The sequence below is a fragment of the Schistocerca americana genome, chromosome 8 (genome assembly GCF_021461395.2).
Source record: "Schistocerca americana isolate TAMUIC-IGC-003095 chromosome 8, iqSchAmer2.1, whole genome shotgun sequence".
In the NCBI taxonomy this organism is placed as follows: domain Eukaryota; kingdom Metazoa; phylum Arthropoda; class Insecta; order Orthoptera; family Acrididae; genus Schistocerca; species Schistocerca americana.
Genome location: NC_060126.1, coordinates 289,279,962 through 289,301,642, shown reverse-complemented (window position 1 = coordinate 289,301,642; position 21,681 = coordinate 289,279,962). Strand labels below are relative to the sequence as shown.

The 21,681-nt window shown below is 42.4% G+C and overlaps 1 protein-coding gene across 1 annotated transcript; it reads left to right on the top strand.

The window, feature by feature from the left end:
* The first annotated feature begins 3,972 nt into the window (after positions 1 to 3,972).
* Positions 3,973 to 14,013, top strand: LOC124545463 (cuticle protein 8-like). The gene is made up of 4 exons (XM_047124392.1): positions 3,973 to 4,005; positions 5,667 to 5,813; positions 11,808 to 12,003; positions 13,707 to 14,013. Exons 1-4 carry the CDS (start codon positions 3,991 to 3,993, stop codon positions 13,772 to 13,774), a joined length of 426 nt encoding a protein of 141 aa, XP_046980348.1. The 5' UTR covers positions 3,973 to 3,990; the 3' UTR covers positions 13,775 to 14,013.
* The last annotated feature ends 7,668 nt before the right edge of the window (positions 14,014 to 21,681 follow it).

Below are 21,681 nucleotides of genomic sequence, written 5' to 3'. Positions count from 1 at the left end.
AGGTAGGGCAGAGTGTGTTACTGTGAACAGTTCAATAACAGGGTTGTTCTTACCAGAATCGACAGAAAACCATCGACAACGATAGTTCAGGCATATATGCCGACGTCGCAAGCAGAAGATGAGATAGAGAAAGGATATGAAGATATTGAAAGGATAATACTGTACGGAAAGGGTATGAAAATCTAATAGCAATGGGGGGCTGGAATGCAGTTGTAGGGGAAGGAACAGAAGGAAAGGTTGCAGAAGAATATGGGCTTGAGACAAGGAATGAGAAAGGAGAAAGACTAATTGAGGTCTGCAATAAAATTCAGCTAGTAACAGCGAATACCCTGTTCAAGAATCACAAGAGGAGGAGGTATACTTGGAAAAGGCTGGGTGATACGGGGAGATTTCAATTAGATTACATCATGATCAGACAGAGATTCTGAAATCAGACACTGGATTGCAAGGCGTATCGAGGAAGTGGTATAGACTCAGATCACAATGTAGTAGTGACGTAGAGTAGACTGAAGTGAAAGAGATTAGTCACGAAGGGTCAACACGCAAAGATGTGGGATACAGAAGTACTAAGCAATGACGAGATACGCTTGAAGTTCTCTAAAGCTATAGACACGGTAATAAGGAATAGCTCAGTAGGCAGTACCGTTGAAAAAGAATAGCCATCTCTAAACAGGGCAATCACGGAAGTTGGAAAAAACGAAGGTACAAAGAAGATAACTGCGAAGAAACCATGGGTAACAGAAGAAATATTTCTGCTGATCGATGAAAGGAGGAAGCACAAAAAAGTTCCGGGAAACTCAGAAATACAGAAATACACGTCGCTGAGGAATGAAATAAAATAGAAAGTTCACAGAAGCTAAGACGAAATGGTTGCCTGAAAAATATGAAGAAATCGAAAAAGAACTGACTGTTGGCAGGACTGAATTAGCATATAGGAAACTCAAAACAACCTTCGGTGAAATTAAAAACAAGGGGAGTGCAACGGGAATTACACTGTTAAATGCAGAGGAGAGAGGAGGTAGGTGGAAAGAATACATTGAAGACCTCTGCGAGGGGGAAGATTCGTCGGATGTGATAGAGGAAGAAACTGGAGTCGATTTAGAAGAGGTGGGTGATCCAGTATTACAGTCAGCATTTAAGAGAGTGTTGGAAAACTTAAGATCAAATAGGTCAGATGGAATACATAACATTCCATCTGAATTTATAAAATCATTGGGGGAGTTGGCAACAAAACGAGTATTCCAGTTGGTGTGTAAAATGTATGAGTCTGGCGACCATCTGACTGTCGAAAAAACATCATTCACACAATTCCGAAGATTGCAAAAGCTGGCAAGTGTGAGAATTATCGCACAATCAGCTTAACAGCTCATGTAACAAGTCATTCACAAGAATAATATAATGAAGAATGGAAAAGAAAATTAAGGATGTTTAGATGACGATCAGTTTGGCTTTAGGAAAAAGGCACCAGAAAGGTAATTCTGACGTTGCGGTTGATAATAGAAGCGAGACCAAAGAAAAATCAAGACGTGTTCAGAGGATTTGTGAACCTGGAAAAGGCGTTCGAGAATGTAAAATGGTGCGAGATGTTCAAAATTCTGAGAAAAATAGAGGTAAGCTGTAGGCAGTGACGGGTAATATACAATATGCACGAGAGACAAGAGGGAATAATAAGAGTGGACGACCAATAAGATGCACTTGGATTAAAAAGGGTGTCAGGCAGGGATGTAGTCTGTCGCCACTACTGTTCAATCTGTACATCGAAGAAGCAATGAAGGAAATAAGAGAGGAGATTCAGTAGTGATATTAACATTCAAGGTGGAAAAATGACAATGATATGATTCGCTGGTGACATTGTTATCCTGAGTGAAAGTGAAGAAGAATTACATGATCTGCTGAATGGAATGAATAGTCTAATGAGTACAGAGTACGGATTGAGAGTAAACTGAAGAAAGATGAAAGTAATGAAAGGTAACTGAAATTAGAACAGCGAGAAACTTAACATCAGGACTGATGGTTACGAAGTAGATGAAGGAATTCTACTACCAAGGCAGCAAAATAACCAATGACGGTTAGAGCAAGGAGGATATCAAAAGCAGACTAGCAATGGTGAAAAGGACAGTCCTGGCCAAGAGAAGTCTACTGGTATGAAACATAGGCCTTAATATGAGAAAGAAATTTCTGAGAATGTACGTTTCAGAGCACAGTACTGTATGGTAGTGAACCATGGACTGTGGAGAAAACAGGAACATAAGAGAATCGGAGCATTTGAGATGAGGTGCTACAGATGAATGTTGAAAATTATGTGAACTGATAAGGTAAGGAATGAACAGGTTCTGTGAAGAATCGGAGAGGAAAGGAATATGTGGAAAACAGTGACTAGGAGAAGGGCGAAGATGATAGGACATATGTTAAGACATCAATGAAAGATTTCCATGGTGTTAGTGGGAGCTGTAGAGGGCAAGAACTGCAAAGGAGGACAGAGATTGGAATACACCCGGCAAATAACCGAGGACGTAGGTTGCAAGTGCTACTCTGGGATGATGAGGTTGGCACAGGAGAGGAATTCGTGGCGCGCCGGATCAAACCAGTCACAAGATTCATGACTCAAAAGAAAAAAAGAGAGTATTTGCTGATGACCTCACTCTTTTCACCAACATTCAAGAAACCAAACAACAAATACAATCATTATAGGAAATAGTCTAGAGAACTGACCTTAAAATATCTTACGAAAAAACAGAAATAATGCTAACGGAACCGCCATTGGCAAACAAAATTAAAATTGGAGAACACAACATTAAAATTGTTGAAAAGTTTAAATACTTGGGATAAATAATAACACACAACCTGAAGGAGATAACGTCATGGCAGCGTAAACAAACTGATTAAAACACATTATGTTCTCAAGAAGACATATAACAAAAAATGCCTCTCAATAACCACAAATCTGGAACACTACAAAAGTCACACAGCCGCATATAACATATGTTAGCTAAACCATATCCGCATGTAGTGACGCCTGTGGGCTGAGGATGACGCGGTGGCCAGTCGGTACCGTTCTGCCTCCCAAGGCCTATTCGGACGGAGTTAAGTTTAGTGAAACTATATTTAAAACAACCAACACTGTAGCAGTACACAGCCTGCTCAAAACAGAAAAAAAGGTTAGTCAGAACATGCACAAATAAAAAATACCAAAAAGACTGAGTTTGAAAAATAACTTGAAACGAAACAGTTTATAAAGAAGTAGACCCAGTGACAAGTACAATGAAAAAGAAAGAGGTCTCTTTCCTAGGAGATTTGATGAGGACAACGGAAAATAGAATTAGCAGGAGAAAAATTGAGAAGAATAATTAGATGGATCACAGAGATCAAGGAGGACATGATGGAATTACAAATTACGATGGAGGATTTGAAGGGCAATACAGATGCGCTCGAGATACTTCAGGACAAACATATCACAGTACCAATAAAATTAGAATAGAGTGGGAAGGGTCATTTTGGATGAGGGGAGAAGGGCACAATCTGAAAGAATGAAAAACTATTGGGCCAAGAAGAAACAAAAGATCCTGATTCATAATATTGACTAAAGTGATCCAATGTAATCCATAAAATAAAACAGAAAAAGTAATAAGATCCAACAAAGGAGCAGGTGAGATTAAAAACAATCCTCTGTAGGAGTTACGTAAAATAAACATGTCACCTGTTACGTGATCAGAATGAATTGTCTGTCTAATGTGTTTCGCTTCACAGGTGCCAACAGAAGAAATGGAACATAAGAACCGATGTGCTCATTAATCCGTGACGACTGTCGCATTGCTAGCTCTCAGCATACCTGTATATTGTAACAGGTGTTTCTTTTGCTGTTAACGTAACGACAATGGCTACCAGAATACTGACCGAAAAACTGATTCCTGTGAGGTGCCGGCAGAGTATAAAAGGCTTGTGACTTGCTACCTTCATTAGTCCACTGGTGCTCTTAGCAGGGAAATAACAATGGCCCACTCACAGGTGAGCTGCCAGTGTTTATTCGTGCGTCGACTCTGAATATCAGAAAAGTAATATAACGAACAGGTTTCTTAATTTGGGGCTGGTAATTTCTCAGTACAAAGCCCTATTACGCGAATCAGAAAATTCGTGATAACTGTAAAATGTAGTAAACACAACCACTATGTAAATAGACCATATGTTAAACAAATGCTTCAATTGAAAAGTCGGTAGAAGTTTCCTTGGCTAAATAATATTGTGTCAAAATCACTATAGAAAAGAGATGGCTTATAAGCCTTGAAGTTATCAGTTAGTGAATAACAGTGATAGCCGGGAAAAAATTAATTGTCTTGTCTGAGTTACGAACAGTGCAACATAAGAGATATTTTTCGATAACATTCTATCATGAATGTGAACTGGCAATTGAAATTGAATAGAGGGTCCCTATAGACAAAACAATTCCGATAAGTCAGTAGGCGGCGAGATTTAGAGGGAGACATTAGAAAATTTGTCAAATAGCTAGTTATTTATTTGTGAGAAACACACACACACACACACACACACACACACACACACACACACAGAGAGAGAGAGAGAGAGAGAGAGAGAGAGCACAGGAATATTCCTTCTAGCTGAACACTGTTTTCTTGTTCATCTGCGTTCAGCAAACAAACAGTTACTTTACCGTTGTATAAGGTGAACACTGAGTCGACGGACAAATGTTCTGAGTTTTTTGACGGATAGTTTCTGAGTGAAACTTCCTGGCAGATTAAAACTGTTTGCCGGACCGAGACTCGAACTCCGGACCTTTGCCATTCGCGGGCAAGTGCTCTACCAACTGAGCTACCCATGCATGACTCACGCCCCGTCCTCACAGCTTTAATTCCGCCAGTATCTCGTCTCCTACCTTCCAAACTTCACAGAAGCTCTCCTGCGAACCATGCAGAACTAGCACTCCTGGAAGAATGGATATTGCGGAGACATGGCTTAGCCACAGCCTGGGGGATATTTCTAGAATGATAGTTTTAATCTGCCAGGAAGTTTCGTATCAGCGCACATTTCGCTGTAGAGTGAAAATTTCATTCTAGTTTCTGAGTGCTTTGATTTGAGAGACCCGTGTTCTCCTGTGACCCATTCGAAACAGTAATGTAATTGTGATTTATTCGGCTCGTTTCCCCAATTATCTTTGTGACTGTACATATATGGCACCTTCACAACGGCGAAAAACCCTTTCATATGAAATCAAAAGGCTTGGAACACAAACGACAGAGCGATGCAACAATTTGCGGAAGCAAAAGTTCTATGTTATCGTAGAACTATCACTGCCGTAAGTACAAAATCGAGACAATAGCGAGAATTACTGAATGCCAGCTGAAGGGCGACGAATGAAGTGGGCGTTACTGTTGTCAGCAGCAAGTGAACAGAAAAGATTTGTTTCCAAACAAGATACGAAGCTCATATTGTCGACATTTGCACTGTTGTACACATATAAATACAATACAACCATGAAACGGGCCACCGGAAACCGTGGATACTTCAGACCAAGTTGGTCAGAAAATACCCCTGAAGAAACTCCGAAAAATTCGAGATCACTCCGTATTTGTCCGGTGAAAATATCGGCTGGGTAAGAGGAGCAAAGAGAGGAAGCAAATTGTATTATTATCCTGGTGGTACTGTGCTTGCAGATGTCAGCTGCACTCCTGCTGGTGGTCGTCGCCTCCGTATGTCAGCAGTCACACAGCTGGCACGGACACTCCTATGCCCACCAGACAGCTCCAGTCGTGGGGCCTGCTCATCCAGTCCACGTTGGAGGCCACGCTGTCGACTATGTGGTAAGTGACATTAAACATGGCCGCCAGAATACTCAGCGAGAACAGTCATATTTTTCTCATCATTGACTGTTGTCTGGAATTCGAAGTCATATTTCTCGTTCCATGTGCAATTTACTGTCGCTTTAGTTAAAGAGTAAAATCTTCCACCACAGAATGGCTTCACCAGCGTAGCTTGTACTGCATCTCCATCCAGAATTATTAGGCGATCTGTCACACTAGAAAATGAGGATTTCGTTTCTCCTCAACTTATTTATTTCAGGTATCAGATGTCTCTTTTCATCATATAATGAATAGTATAGCGAAATTAATTTTGTTTCTGTTTGTTTTTGTATCTTTTTAGTATTAAAAACACAAGCACAATCACAGACACAGAAACACACAAACACACACACACACACACACACACACACACACACACACACACACACACACACACGCACACATAGAGAGAGAGAGAGAGAGAGAGAGAGAGAGGGAGAGAGAGAGAGAGAGAGAGAGAGAGAGAGAGTCGTGCTTCAGTTGACTGCTTCCAACCTAGCATTCAAATCAAAACTATATCTACAACTGTTCAAATATTATACTAGGGCTATTCGGAAACTAAGTTCCGACTGATCGCGAAATGGAAACCACTATGAAAATCAGAAATATTTTATCTGCAACAGTTAGCTACAGCTTCCAGCCACTGCTCTACGTAGTCACCACTCCGACTTAGACATTTGTCGTAGCGTTGTACCAACTTTCCAATACCCTCGTCATAGAAGGCAGCCGCCTGTGCTTCCCGCCAACTCTCTACGCTCATCTATAGCTCGTTGTCTGTGCGAAAATGTTGCCTTCATAGCCAGTACTTAATGTGAGCAGAGATTAAACACAGAGGGAGCCAATTACGGGCTGTAGTGCGGGTGATTAAACACTTCCCATCGAAAACGCTGCAGGAGCATTTTCATAGCCCCTGCAGATTGTGACCGTGAATTGTCACAAAGTAGGAACCGTATAACAGTTCTGTAATGTGGGCTGCATAACATCAGGCGAAATCCCTCACCAGGACCTCATATTTGTCGGGAGACACTATTTTCTACGCATCTTTATGTGCTCACCATGCGCTCAGAACTGAAAAGAGCGAAGTGATACAGCCGACAGCCGTACTAGAGACACCGTACAACACATATGTGCAAAGCTTTATTAGATTTTCACAGTGGTTTCCATTTCTTGACCGATCGGAACTTATTTTCCGAATATCCCTCGTATAAGCGCTGATAACTGGTACTTTCCATATTATGAATGTCCGCCCCCGGTAGCTGAGTGGTCAGCGCGACAGAATGTCAATCCTAAGGGTCCGGGGTCGATTCCCGGCTGGGTCGGAGATTTTCTCCGCTCACGGACTGGGTGTTGTGTTGTCCTAATCATCATCCTTTCATCCCCATCGACGCGCCAGTCGCCGAAGTGGCGTCAAATCGGAAGACTTGCACCCAGCGAACGGTCAATCCGACGGGAGGCCCTAGTCACACGACATTTACATTTTATATTGCGAATTATTAGGAAAATACCTACATCGGATATGCAGCATACAGAACGCATGTGGCGAGGAAAATGTATGTGTCTATTCAGTCTTCTGGGAGGGCAAGAAACTTGACTACTTTGAAACACAGCTATTCCGCTCACGAGAAGACAGACGCTCACATAATATTATGGGATAAAAACGTTGTGATTAACATCCATTCTAGTAGTAATTAAAGGATTATTTACGAAGTTTGGAGCTTAGTTATCGATATGGAATACTAACTGTAGCATATTAAGGTAGATAAACTAATAGAACACTACAAAAATACTTGAAGTATCTAAAATCAGTAGTTTTCGATCTGTGTGTTTTCAATCATCCTGTACTAACGGCTGGACTACTGAAGACGCCAAAATATCAGAAGTCTTAATATATTCATTCATTACTTTCTAAGCAACCTCACTGAGAAAGTGAACCTTGAGCTTTCTCTATCTACACATATCATTTTAGAAAGGACAAGAATTGCTAATAGTCGTGTACATGGAAGTACCATGCAGTCATTCACTATTATTCCGAAATTCCAGAATATACGAATGAAATGATGTTTTTGCGGTTATTAGCATATCTAAGCTAACGGTCTTGCCGCAGTGGTAACACCGGTTCCCGTCAGATCACCGAGTTTAAGCGCTATCGAGCTAGGCTAGTACTTGGATGGGTGACCATCCGGTCTGCCGAGCGCTGTTGGCAAGCGGGGTGCACTTAGCTCTTGTAAGGGAAACTGAGGAGCTACTTGATTGAGAAGTAGCGGCTCCGGTCTCGTAAAGTGACATACGGCCGGGAGAGCGGTGTAATGACAATAAGCCCCTCCATATGCGCAACCAGTGACGCCTGTGGGCTGAGGATGACACGGCGGCCGGTCGGTACCGCAGGGCCTTCCAAGACCTGCTCGGACGGAGTTCAGTTTTAGTATACCTTAAGTACTGGACGTTATTACTGTCTTTTATGTTTTCGGTATTTCGTCAACAAGTCACAGCATGCCGTTGAAAAATGGCCTAGCTCTGACGTAAGGAAATCATACAATTGCTACTAAACACTCGCTAATCTCTTCTCCCCCCCCCATGAACCATGGACCTTGCCGTTGGTGGGGAGGCTTGCGTGCCTCAGCGATACAGATAGCCGTACCGTAGGTGCAACCACAACGGAGGGGTATCTGTTGAGAGGCCAGACAAACGTGTGGTTCCTGAAGAGGGGCAGCAGCCTTTTCAGTAGTTGCAAGGGCAACAGTTTGGATGATTGACTGATCTGGCCTTGTAACAATAACCAAAACGGCCTTGCTGTGCTGGTACTGCGAACGGCTGAAAGCAAGGGGAAACTACAGCCGTAATTTTTCCCAAGGGCATGCAGCTTTACTGTATGATTACATGATGATGGCGTCCTCTTGGGTAAAATATTCCGGAGGTAAAATAGTCCCCCATTCGGATCTCCGGGCGGGGACTACTCAAGAGGATGTCGTTATCAGGAGAAAGAAAACTGGCGTTCTACGGATCGGAGCGTGGAATGTCAGATCCCTTAATCGGGCAGGTAGGTTAGAAAATTTAAAAAGGGAAATGGATAGGTTAAAGTTAGATATAGTGGGAATTAGTGAAGTTCGGTGGCAGGAGGAACAAGACTTCTGGTCAGGTGACTACAGGGTTATAAACACAAAATCAAATAGGGGTAATGCAGGAGTAGGTTTAATAATGAATAGGAAAATAGGAATGCGGGTAAGCTACTACAAACAGCATAGTGAACGCATTATTGTGGCCAAGATAGATACGAAGCCCACGCCTACTACAGTAGTACAAGTTTATATGCCAACTAGCTCTGCAGATGACGAAGAAATTGAAGAAATGTATGATGAAATAAAAGAAATTATTCAGATTGTGAAGGGAGACGAAAATTTAATAGTCATGGGTGACTGGAATTCGAGTGTAGGAAAAGGGAGAGAAGGAAACATAGTAGGTGAATATGGATTGGGGGACAGAAATGAAAGAGGAAGCCGCCTGGTCGAATTTTGCACAGAGCACAACATAAGCATAACTAACACTTGGTTTAAGAATCATGAAAGAAGGTTGTATACATGGAAGAACCCTGGAGATACTAAAAGGTATCAGATAGATTATATAATGGTAAGACAGAGATTTAGGAATCAGGTTTTAAATTGTAAGACATTTCCAGGGGCAGATGTGGACTCTGACCACAATCTATTGGTTATGACCTGTAGATTAAAACTGAAGAAACTGCAAAAAGGTGGGAATTTAAGGAGATGGGACCTGGATAAACTAAAAGAACCAGAGGTTGTACAGAGATTCAGGGAGAGCATAAGGGAGCAATTGACAGGAATGGGGGAAATAAATACAGTAGAAGAAGAATGGGTAGCTTTGAGGGATGAAGTAGTGAAGGCAGCAGAGGATCAAGTAGGTAAAAAGACGAGGGCTAGTAGAAATCCTTGGGTAACAGAAGAAATATTGAATTTAATTGATGAAAGGAGAAAATATAAAAATGCAGTAAGTGAAACAGGCAAAAAGGAATACAAACGTCTCAAAAATGAGATCGACAGGAAGTGCAAAATGGCTAAGCAGGGATGGCTAGAGGACAAATGTAAGGATGTAGAGGCCTATCTCACTAGGGGTAAGATAGATACTGCCTACAGGAAAATTAAAGAGACCTTTGGAGATAAGCGAATGACTTGTATGAATATCAAGAGCTCAGATGGAAACCCAGTTCTAAGCAAAGAAGGGAAAGCAGAAAGGTGGAAGGAGTATATAGAGGGTCTATACAAGGGCGATGTACTTGAGGACAATATTATGGAAATGGAAGAGGATGTAGATGAAGATGAAATGGGAGATATGATACTGCGTGAAGAGTTTGACAGAGCACTGAAAGACCTGAGTCGAAAGAAGGCCCCCGGAGTAGACAATATTCCATTGGAACTACTGACGGCCGTGGGAGAGCCAGTCCTGACAAAACTCTACCATCTGGTGAGCAAGATGTATGAAACAGGCGAAATACCCTCAGACTTCAAGAAGAATATAATAATTCCAATCCCAAAGAAAGCAGGTGTTGACAGATGTGAAAATTACCGAACTATCAGCTTAATAAGTCACAGCTGCAAAATACTAACACGAATTCTTTACAGACGAATGGAAAAACTAGTAGAAGCCAACCTCGGGGAAGATCAGTTTGGATTCCGTAGAAACACTGGAACACGTGAGGCAATACTGACCTTACGACTTATCTTAGAAGAAAGATTAAGGAAAGGCAAACCTACGTTTCTAGCATTTGTAGACTTAGAGAAAGCTTTTGACAATGTTGACTGGAATACTCTCTTTCAAATTCTAAAGGTGGCAGGGGTAAATTACAGGGAGCGAAAGGCTATTTACAATTTGTACAGAAACCAGATGGCAGTTATAAGAGTCGAGGGACATGAAAGGGAAGCAGTGGTTGGGAAGGGAGTAAGACAGGGTTGTAGCCTCTCCCCGATGTTGTTCAATCTGTATATTGAGGAAGCAGTAAAGGAAACAAAAGAAAAATTCGGAGTAGGTATTAAAATTCATGGAGAAGAAATAAAAACTTTGAGGTTCGCCGATGACATTGTAATTCTGTCAGAGACAGCAAAGGACTTGGAAGAGCAGTTGAATGGAATGGACAGTGTCTTGAAAGGAGGATATAAGATGAACATCAACAAAAGCAAAACAAGGATAATGGAATGTAGTCTAATTAAGTCGGGTGATGCTGAGGGAATTAGATTAGGAAATGAGGCACTTAAAGTAGTAAAGGAGTTTTGCTATTTGGGGAGCAAAATAACTGATGATGGTCGAAGTAGAGAGGATATAAAATGTAGGCTGGCAATGGCAAGGAAAGCGTTTCTGAAGAAGAGAAATTTGTTAACATCCAGTATTGATTTAAGTGTCAGGAAGTCATTTCTGAAAGTATTCGTATGGAGTGTAGCCATGTATGGAAGTGAAACATGGACGATAAATAGTTTGGACAAGAAGAGAATAGAAGCTTTCGAAATGTGGTGCTACAGAAGAATGCTGAAGATTAGATGGGTAGATCACATAACTAATGAGGAAGTATTGAATAGGATTGGGGAGAAGAGAAGTTTGTGGCACAACTTGACCAGAAGAAGGGATCGGTTGGTAGGACATGTTCTGAGGCATCAAGGGATCACCAATTTAGTATTGGAGGGCAGCGTGGAGGGTAAAAATCGTAGAGGGAGACCAAGAGATGAATACACTAAGCAGATTCAGAAGGATGTAGGTTGCAGTAGGTACTGGGAGATGAAAAAGCTTGCACAGGATAGAGTAGCATGGAGAGCTGCATCAAACCAGTCTCAGGACTGAAGACCACAACAACAACAATGTCTTCTCGTATTGCTAAGCGATATGTAAACTGCTTCGTCGTAATGGGGTCAAGACTTTGTTGAATGAGATATCTAATACTTTTGATTGTTGCAGGCATACCCGAAGTACGAGTTCGAGTACGGGGTGTCTGACGGGCACACAGGGGACCACCACTCCCAGAAGGAGCACCGCGACGGAGACGTCGTGACTGGCGAGTACTCGCTCAAGGAGGCGGACGGCAGCGTTCGCACCGTCAAGTACCACGCCGACAAGTCCGGCTTCCACCCCGTCGTGCACCACTCGCACCACGGTGAGTACCCCGAGATACTCTTGAAACGACAGGCTTCCTAAGCTACAGGTAACTCTTCTGCTATAGTAATGTCATTGTACACCTGTCGCTGACAAAAATGAAGAACGCCACTCCGACGCAATGAAACAGTACTGACGTTTTCCACTGAGGCCAAGAGTAACGCTATGTAATTACAACATAGCTGACACGTTCAGGGTTTTGTTCTATCTTACTCTAGAATCATCAATTAATTATACTACTTTTCGTCTTTATGCTGAGAACTTTTCCACAATTTGATTAAGGAAGGGTGATTAGGATTTGACTTCCCATTGACGGCTGATAATTAAAAATGGATCCTAATTTCTTACGGGGAAATGAGGAAGGAATTGGGGTTCAGATCTCTGATCGGCTGCTAATTTAGGTGAGAGTTGCTTTCGAAAATATTTCTTCTATTGTCTTCTCATGTAAATTAGAACGGCCGAACGGAGATCTGAACCCCACTTCTTTCAGAGACGTGTCCAATCTGCTACCTGTTGCGAGCCGTCAATCGGGTTTTACACAGTTTTACACGGTTTATAAATTTATTATCAGGAACCCAGAAATGTTCTTTGCTGCATTTTACAAAACAAGTTTGTTCAGGAACGGATTATAGTAACCGAACTACGTAATAAAATACAACCAAAGTTTCTTCATAATGCGTAAGTGCCCTGATGGATATGCGTGTCATGGTTATCGATACTGTGCTCTCAGTTTACAATGTGACTTGGCATTATAGATGATAAATTAATTCTCTAGCTCACAGCGCCACATTTCACTTTGCTGACTCGTTGTTCTGTGTGCTGACTAAGATATTTTTAAGCATGATTGTTGATATTACTACTTACTGAAATTGATTGCGTTGAGTTATTAGGATCCAGAATAAATGGCCAAGGGGTTTGTGTTTGGAATTAATCTTTCACTCACAGTTATTAAAATGAATGGAGTTTTGTGTGTGCGTGTGGTTGTGTCGAGGCTTCAGGATCGAGGATTAATGGCTAAGGGATTTGTTTTTGGAATGAATCTTCCATTCTGCATCAGTTGTGTGGTGTTCCCAACTTTCCTCGTGGATGAAAAATGTGTCCCGGTCGGGACTCCAGGACTCCAACCAGATTTTCGCAGGCATGCTCTTACTGACGATTTCTTCGTAATTCGATTTCTTCGAAGAGCGCTAGTCAAGCCAGTTAAGCAGGAGAGCTTCCGTGAAGTTCGGAACAAATGGGGAGGAAATAGCGCGAGTGAAACCGTAAAATCTTACCTGGATAGCTCGTTAGGTGAGAGGCACTGCCCGTCAAAGGCAGCATTGCGGGTTCGAGTCCTGTCTGGAAGTTACAGGACTCAGGACTGTTACCTGATCAAGTCATCATCCTGTGGTATATCGAGTAAGTATGTAACTTAATACTACGTGTTGTTGGTACAGCCCAGCATAAACGTAACACTATGGAGTTGTAGAGACAGACTGCTGTTGCATATTGCTATGTAGAAAGCGATCGCGAAGAAATGAAAAGCGTTACTCAGAGGACTACATCCCTCACTTGTTTCTAAATTTCTCTCTAATTATAACAATTCTGCAACTGTTACTCTCCTCTGATTTATTGCAAATGAGATTTAAATGTTCACCTTTCCCTCATGTTCTAAAACACACGAAATAACGCTAAATGTATACTGCCTTTGTGTTGTGTGTCCAGGGCACGGCGGCAGACACAGCACGGACGCTGGCTATGCTGGGTACGCGTACAGCAACGGCGGCTACTGAGTCCAGCTCAGCAGAGGACAGCAGGCGGAAGAAACGCTGATCCAGCCGCGCGTGCTCCTTCCTGCTCCAAGTACTGGGCAAGAAACGTGGCCAATTTTCTCATCTTTTAACTGTAAATAAGTAAATAAATGAAGTCTTCTTCTGCCAACTTTCGTGACAATTCGTTGTTTTCATCCTGCTCAATAACAGAAGACTGCAATTGCCAGATGATGTATAATGTGTAAAATGATTTATATTTTTGTTACTGTTTTTTATTTTATTGACATGAATAAAATTCTGGAAACTGAGAAACAACTGTTACTTGTACTCACCAGTCATCACCCAACACTGATGCAATTATTAATTTCTTTCTATTTTATAGCTGCAACTTCATCTCTGCACAACTTAGTCAAACATTAGAGCTTGTTTTTGGACAAATGGGCTAGATTTTAACTTTGGAAAAGCACTGCGCATCTATTTTTGTATTATCAAATGCACCCCATATCCTAGTCACCTACAACAGTAACTACAAACAATAAAGTTGGTAGGACATTGCTACTTTTTACGTATGCGTATTGACGCAACCGTAAACTTGAAAAACCATATAACAGAGCTGCTGAAACATTTAGTTTTATCTGCTTTCACCGTAAGAATGACTGTCAACGTTCGGGACTTAAAAAATAAATTATCTATGAATACTAGCCTCGCAGTCCATTTCTTGTTCATCAACAATTCATTTCAGATAGACGGTAATCAGAGAGATTCAAAAGTACAACACTAGAACGTAAAGTGACCGACATTATGCTTCAATGAATCTAACTTTGACAAACAAAGGAGGGAGATACGCAGCTATAAAATTATTTGACGATCTACTCATGAAAAAGAAAAAAATTCTGGCAGATAGCTGAAGTGCTTTCAAATGTAAATTAAAGAAATCCTTCTGTACTACAGAGAAATTCGTGAATAGACAAAAACTGTAAATGACCAGCATGTAGCCAGTTAAATACTTCTTTTCATGTACGGAGTGTCCCAGGATGGGTGCTCAATATTCAGAGATATGACAAGAACTATCATTCGAAGTAAAGAAGTGCAGTAAACATGGGCTCTAAAATGCATGCGTTAAGAGTTATGAGAAATTCTTCATCTTTGGTACTGTGAAGCAAGTTTCGTCTATTGCAAGCTCTTTGCTTTCCATTCTTTGAGACATGTTAATATGGACCAAAACATGAAAAAATGTCCATTAAAAATGGGCTGTAAAGTGCCTACCTTAAAACGTATGAGTACTTTTTCATTTGAGAGCCGATGTTTACTGGCCAATTTTTTTTGGTTTTGGAAATTTTTGGAAATTTGTGGTAAGATCCTATGGGACAAAACTGCTGAGGTTATCACTCTCCAAACTTACACACTACTTAATTTAACTTAAACTAACTACGCTAAGAACAACACACACACCCATGTCCGGGAGAGAGGTCTCGAACCTCCGACGGGGGGAGCAGCGCTAACCGTGATAAGACGCCTTATACAACGCGGCTGCCCCGCGCGGCAACTGGTTTTGGTCTATACTGTCTGCTGCCAAAATACAGAAAGAGAAGACATTTGTTTCGCAAATCAAAGATGAAGATGTGTTCATAGATATTAAGTAAGCATTTTAGAGCCCATGTTAACTAGATCTTTTCGCTTTGAACGATAGTAACTGTCGTATCCCTTTCCTCCTGGGAGACACTGGACATACGGCCTCACTAAAACCGTGAAGCACAGAGAAGGGTAGGAGAAAATGAAGTGAAACTGAATGAGTTGAGTGGGTAGAGGGTATGTCATGGTATTTAACTGACTGCAAAATGTAGTCAAATTTACGAGCAACTTCGCAGTATGAGCACGCTTACTAGTATCACGTTGCGCCCCCTCTGACCTGGATGCATACACAGATCGACTTGGGAAGGAACTCATAGAGCCGTGATATCCTCTCCTGAAGCAAGCTGGCTCACAACTACTGTGACTGGTCCCCGATGTCGTGGACGTTAGCACTTGAACGGAGTTGATGCCCAAGCTGGTCCCACATACTTTTTTTGGGAGACAGATTTGTGAATATTGCCGACCACTGGACTACCTCAAAATCACGCAAGGAGATCATAGAGAAACGCGCCGTTTGTGAACGAGCATTGTCCTCTTGAAAAATGGCACATTGGTACTGTCGCATGAGTGGTAACACATGATGACTGAGGATACCTCACGAAGTAGGCCCTGCGGCGCACTGTCTTACGTGACTCACAAATTAAAGTGTTAATCCATGATCAGATGCTAACAGTCGTCAAATGAAAGGGGAAAGCAAGAATGATCACGCCTCGTCAACGTGAGTTATGGATACTTATTCCGGACATGAAATCAAGATTATAGAGACTGAAGAAGAAGGGGCGATGTGATACTGTGAGAACAATTTGTGAGAGTACTGAAAGACCTAAGTGGAAACAAGGCCCCTGGAGTGTACGATATTCCTCATAACGATTGAGATCCTTGGGAGGACATATCATAACTATTTCACTTAATATCCAGGATACATGAGGCAGGATAAATACCATCAGACTTCAAGAAGAATGTAATAAATTCGTATTGCAAAGCTGCTGCTTACAAGTGTGAGCATAACAAAATCATCAGTTTCATTAGAAATGCTTGCACTGAAGCTGGTAGCCTTCATAAATATTAGTTGAAGCCAACCTCGAAAATATCAGTTTGGATTCCGGGGAAATGCCGTAGGAAGCAGACAATACTGACCAAACGTAGCATATTAGATTTAAGGAACACATTTGTTAATATCGACTGGACCACACTCTCTGAAATTCTGAAGTTAGCGGGAACAAAATAAAGGAAAAACATATTATCTGAAAAATCTATGCTGCTATTATAAAATTTGAAAGTCATGAAAGACAAGCTGTATGTGAGAAGAGAGTGAGACGAAGTTGTACCCTGTTCTTGATGTTTTTCTATTTGTGCGCTGAACAAGCTGTGAAGGAAACGAAGGAAAAATTTGGAAAGGAAATTAAAGTTCAGGGTGTAGAAATTGAAACTTTAAGGTTTACCGATGACGGCAAAGAACTTGGAAGAGTTGTTGAACAAAATGGATAACACCTTAAAAAGAAGTTGCAAGATGAAAATCAACAAGAATAGAACACTTTTAATGAAATACAGTAGAATTAATTCATGTGATGACGTCGTAGTCAAATTAGGGAATGAGAGATTAAAATCTATGGACGAGTTTTATTATTTGTACAGCAAAATAACTGATGATGGGCGAAGTTTGGACGATATGAGATACAGACTGCCTATAGCAACAAAATAATTTCTATAAAATCCAATTCGTTATCACTGATATTAAGAAGCAGAGAACTGAATAACTATTTTACAATAAAGTTTAAAATAATTTTCAAATGATTCATTAAAAAGTAAACTCTACAGAAGATAAATATTTTAACCATTTCACTTTGATTTAGGTAGAGAATTTAACACTTAAACAAACCAAAATGCATAACCCTGGAACAGTCAAATTCCTTTTAAAAATGTGATCTGTAACACTAAACGAGTTTTAAATAATAATTCGCTCAGCAAGTTTTAAAATACAAAATATAATTTTACGTTACTACTCTAATGAGAAAGAGTATTTTTTCGCTGCAAAAAATAGCATTATGAATAAGCCTCAGCCAGGCAGCAATTTAATTCCAGATGTTATAGCAAGGACGTGAACAATATTCCATCAAGTCAATGGTAAAGAAAGAAGCCGCTGCTTGGGGCTACACTAATATCGATGACTGTGGTGACAAAACGAAATCGACCTATGCAGTCAGATTATTTGGAATAACAATGGATCGGAAACATTGTGTGGTCGCTTCTTCTGACTGCTGTCCAGTGAAACTCTCGCAAGATACTTGCCACAGGCGACGCGTATTCGTCCAACTCACCCAAGGCGCGGACAACAGCGCCCTTACGATGATTTAAGCCAAAACATTACGACCACCTGCTAAATAGCTTGCTTGTCCGTCTTTGGAACGAAATGCGTAATCGATTCTCTGGCAGTCTGTTGGTACGTTTTCAAATGGTTCAAATGGCTCTAAGGACTATGGGATTTAACATCTGAGGTCATCAGTCCCCTAAACTTAGAACTACTTAAATCTAACTAACCTAAGCACATGACACACATCCATACCAGAGGCAGGATTCGAACGTACCACCGTAGCACCAGCTGAAGCGCCTAGAACCGCTCGGCCACATCGGCCGGCTTGGTACGTTTGCGGAGGTATGTGGGATTAGATGTCTACGCATAGGCCACGTAATTCGCTTAAATAACAGGTAGTTGAATTGCGTACGCGGTGATTGCGCCCGATAGCTATCCAGATGGGTTCCATAGTATTTAGATGAGGCGAATTTGGTCACCGAGACATCAACGTGAGTTCACTATAATGCTCCTCAAACCACTGTAGCACTGTTTCGGTTCCGAAACATACATATACAATTATACTGCTGAAAGATGACATTGGTGTCAGGGAAGACATCAAGCATGAAGGCATGCGGGTGGTTCGTAGCTGTCAACGTGTCTTCGATTACTGCCACAGGTTACATACAAGCCCATAGCATAATACTGCTCCCAACAGCCTGCGTTTGTGGCGAGCGTCACTTTTCGACCCAACGTCCACCTCGGTGACGGGTTTGTGGAGACGACCATCGACCAAGTGTACCGTAATGCACTTTGTCGAAGCAGCTTATCTCAATGGATTTACCCATTTGCAGCCCATATCTTCGCTAGAGTGATTCCTCGTCCGTGTCTTCTTCCCATACATACTTTTGTTACCTCGTCACGTGCCCGCAACGCCACCAAGCGGGATTCAGCGTTGCGGTGTGCAGTGGTCATTACGTTTGCCTTATCAGTATATATCGCCCAGGGTCATCGCTCAGTAACACCGCCAGGAAATTCAAATTAACTTCACCGGTGCAGCGCGTAGAAAAGGACAAAATTGAATATAAATTTAAATCTTAGGAAGCATTTTCTGAAGATATTTGTCCGGAGTAATTGTGGACGATAGTCATTTCAGACTAAAAGAGAATAGTATCTTTTGAAACGCGGTGCTAGAGGAGATAATTAGGTGGGTTGACCAGAACACTAATGAGGAGGTACTGAATCGAACTTAGGAGAAACAGAATTTATAGCACAATGTGGCTAAAAGACATTTGTTGGTAGGACACATTCTGAGGCATCAAGGAATCGTCAATTTGACAACTGAGTGTGGGGGGTACAAATTGTAGATGGAGGTTAAGTAAGCAGATCCAAATGGATGAAAGTTGCAGCAGGCATGAAGCGATGAAAAGGCTCGCACAGGAGACACTAGCGCGGAGTACTGCAACACACAGTCGGTTAGAGTGAAGACCACAACCTCAGCATTCCAGGGGTGTGTACTCTGGTGACCATGCCATGTGTAACTGTACACTGCGTTTGACTTTCGTTATATACAAGTAGTACTTACCGAAGTCTAACCTAATGAGGTCTAACTTAACAGGATAGTGAGAATGTTGTCGTTATTTGAAAGCTACTAAAGAAAAATCTGGAACCATTACAGATTTAATGGTGCATAAGAAAATAAGAAAAATAATTGTGCACTATTTTTTGGATGCGCGGTGCGGTGGGGGGGGGGGGGGGGGGGGGGTGATAGGGTTAACAGTCCCCTGACTGAGATGATATGAAATCTCGAGTACCATTCTTTCCACTTCAGGGGGACACCTACGTCCAGCGATCTCAGTTGTTTGTTGGATATACCTGATCTGAGTAAAATATGGGGTGTGCCAATTCTTCGCCTTTATCAAGACTTGAAATCTGTCATGGATTCTTTCAGTGTGTGATCTGAACAACAGCGACGTAATAGCAGCCCATTCTTCCTCAACAGCCGAAACTAAAGCAGATAGTGATATTGGATGATGGGCTGTGGAGCGAACTCATCCAAAATGTGTTTTAATAGGTTATGGCTGGGACTGTGTACAGGTCAGTCCAATTCAGGAATATTGTTGTCCACATATCATTGTCTCACAGATGCTACTTTATGTCAAGGTGGATTTTCATGCTGATAGAAACAATCATCATTTCCTAAATGTTCCTCAACTGCTCGCAGTACACGATGCTGCAAAATGTGTTCCTCTTTTAGAATACTGTTGCGCAGTGTGGGATCCTTACCAGATAGGATTGACGGAGTACATCGAAAAAGTTCAAAGAAGGACAGCACGTTTTGCACTATCGCGAAATAGGGGAGAGAGTGTCACTGAATGATGCAGGATTTGGGCTGGACATCATTAAAATAAGGGCGTTTTTTTCGTTGCCGCGGAATCTATTCACAAATTTCCAATCACCAACTTTCTCCTCCGAATGCGAAAATATTTTGTTGACACCGGCCTACATAGAGAGAAACGATCACCACGATAAAATAAGGGAAATCAGAGCTCGTACGGAAGGATATAGGTGTTCGTTCTCTCCGTGCGCTATACGAGATTGGAATAATCGAGAATTGTGAAGGTGCTTCATTGAACCCTCTCCCAGGCAGTTAAATGTGATTTGCAGAGTATCCCTGTAGATGTAGATGTTACAGTTGGCCCGGAAGAGAAGGAACAGTAATTCTTATTACAGATTAGAACGTAAGAAACATTTACCCTAGGCAACTCCCGTAAATGTTCGATTACATGATGTGGTTTCTGCATGTTCCATATCCGAATATTACAGCGATTCACTTTACCGCAGGTATGGAAGGTGGCTTCGTCACAGAACATAACTTTTCTAAGGAAATATCTTCACTCTGTGTTTTGATAAATACACTCCTGGAAATTGAAATAAGAACACCGTGAATTCATTGTCCCAGGAAGGGGAAACTTTATTGACACATTCCTAGGGTCAGATACATCACATGATCACGCTGACAGAACCACAGGCACATAGACACAGGCAACAGAGCATGCACAATGTCGGCACTAGTACAGTGTATATCCACCTTTCGCAGCAATGCAGGCTGCTATTCTCCCATGGAGACGATCGTAGAGATGCTGGATGTAGTCCTGTGGAACGGCTTGCCATGCCATTTCCACCTGGCGCCTCAGTTGGACCAGCGTTCGTGCTGGACGTGCAGACCGCGTGAGACGACGCTTCATCCAGTCCCAAACATGCTCAATGGGGGACAGATCCGGAGATCTTGCTGGCCAGGGTAGTTGACTTACACCTTCTAGAGCACGTTGGGTGGCACGGGATACATGCGGACGTGCATTGTCCTGTTGGAACAGCAAGTTCCCTTGCCGGTCTAGGAATGGTAGAACGATGGGTTCGATGACGGTTTGGATGTACCGTGCACTATTCAGTGTCCCCTCGACGATCACCAGTGGTGTACGGCCAGTGTAGGAGATCGCTCCCCACACCATGATGCCGGGTGTTGGCCCTGTGTGCCTCGGTCGTATGCAGTCCTGATTGTGGCGCTCACCTGCATGGCGCCAAACACGCATACGACCATCATTGGCACCAAGGCAGAAGCGACTCGTCTCCATTCGTCCCTCCATTCACGCCTGTCGCGACACCACTGGAGGCGGGCTGCACGATGTTGGGGCGTGAGCGGAAGACGGCCTAACGGTGTGCGGGACCGTAGCCCAGCTTCATGGAGACGGTTGCGAATGGTCCTCGCCGATACCCCAGGAGCAACAGTGTCCCTAATTTGCTGGGAAGTGGCGGTGGGGCCCCCTACGGCACTGCGTAGGATCCTACGGTCTTGGCGTGCATCCGTGCGTCGCTGCGGTCCGGTCCCAGGTCGACGGGCACGTGCACCTTCCGCCGACCACTGGCGACAACATCGATGTACTGTGGAGACCTCACGCCCCACGTGTTGAGCAATTCGGCGGTACGTCCACCCGGCCTCCCGCAT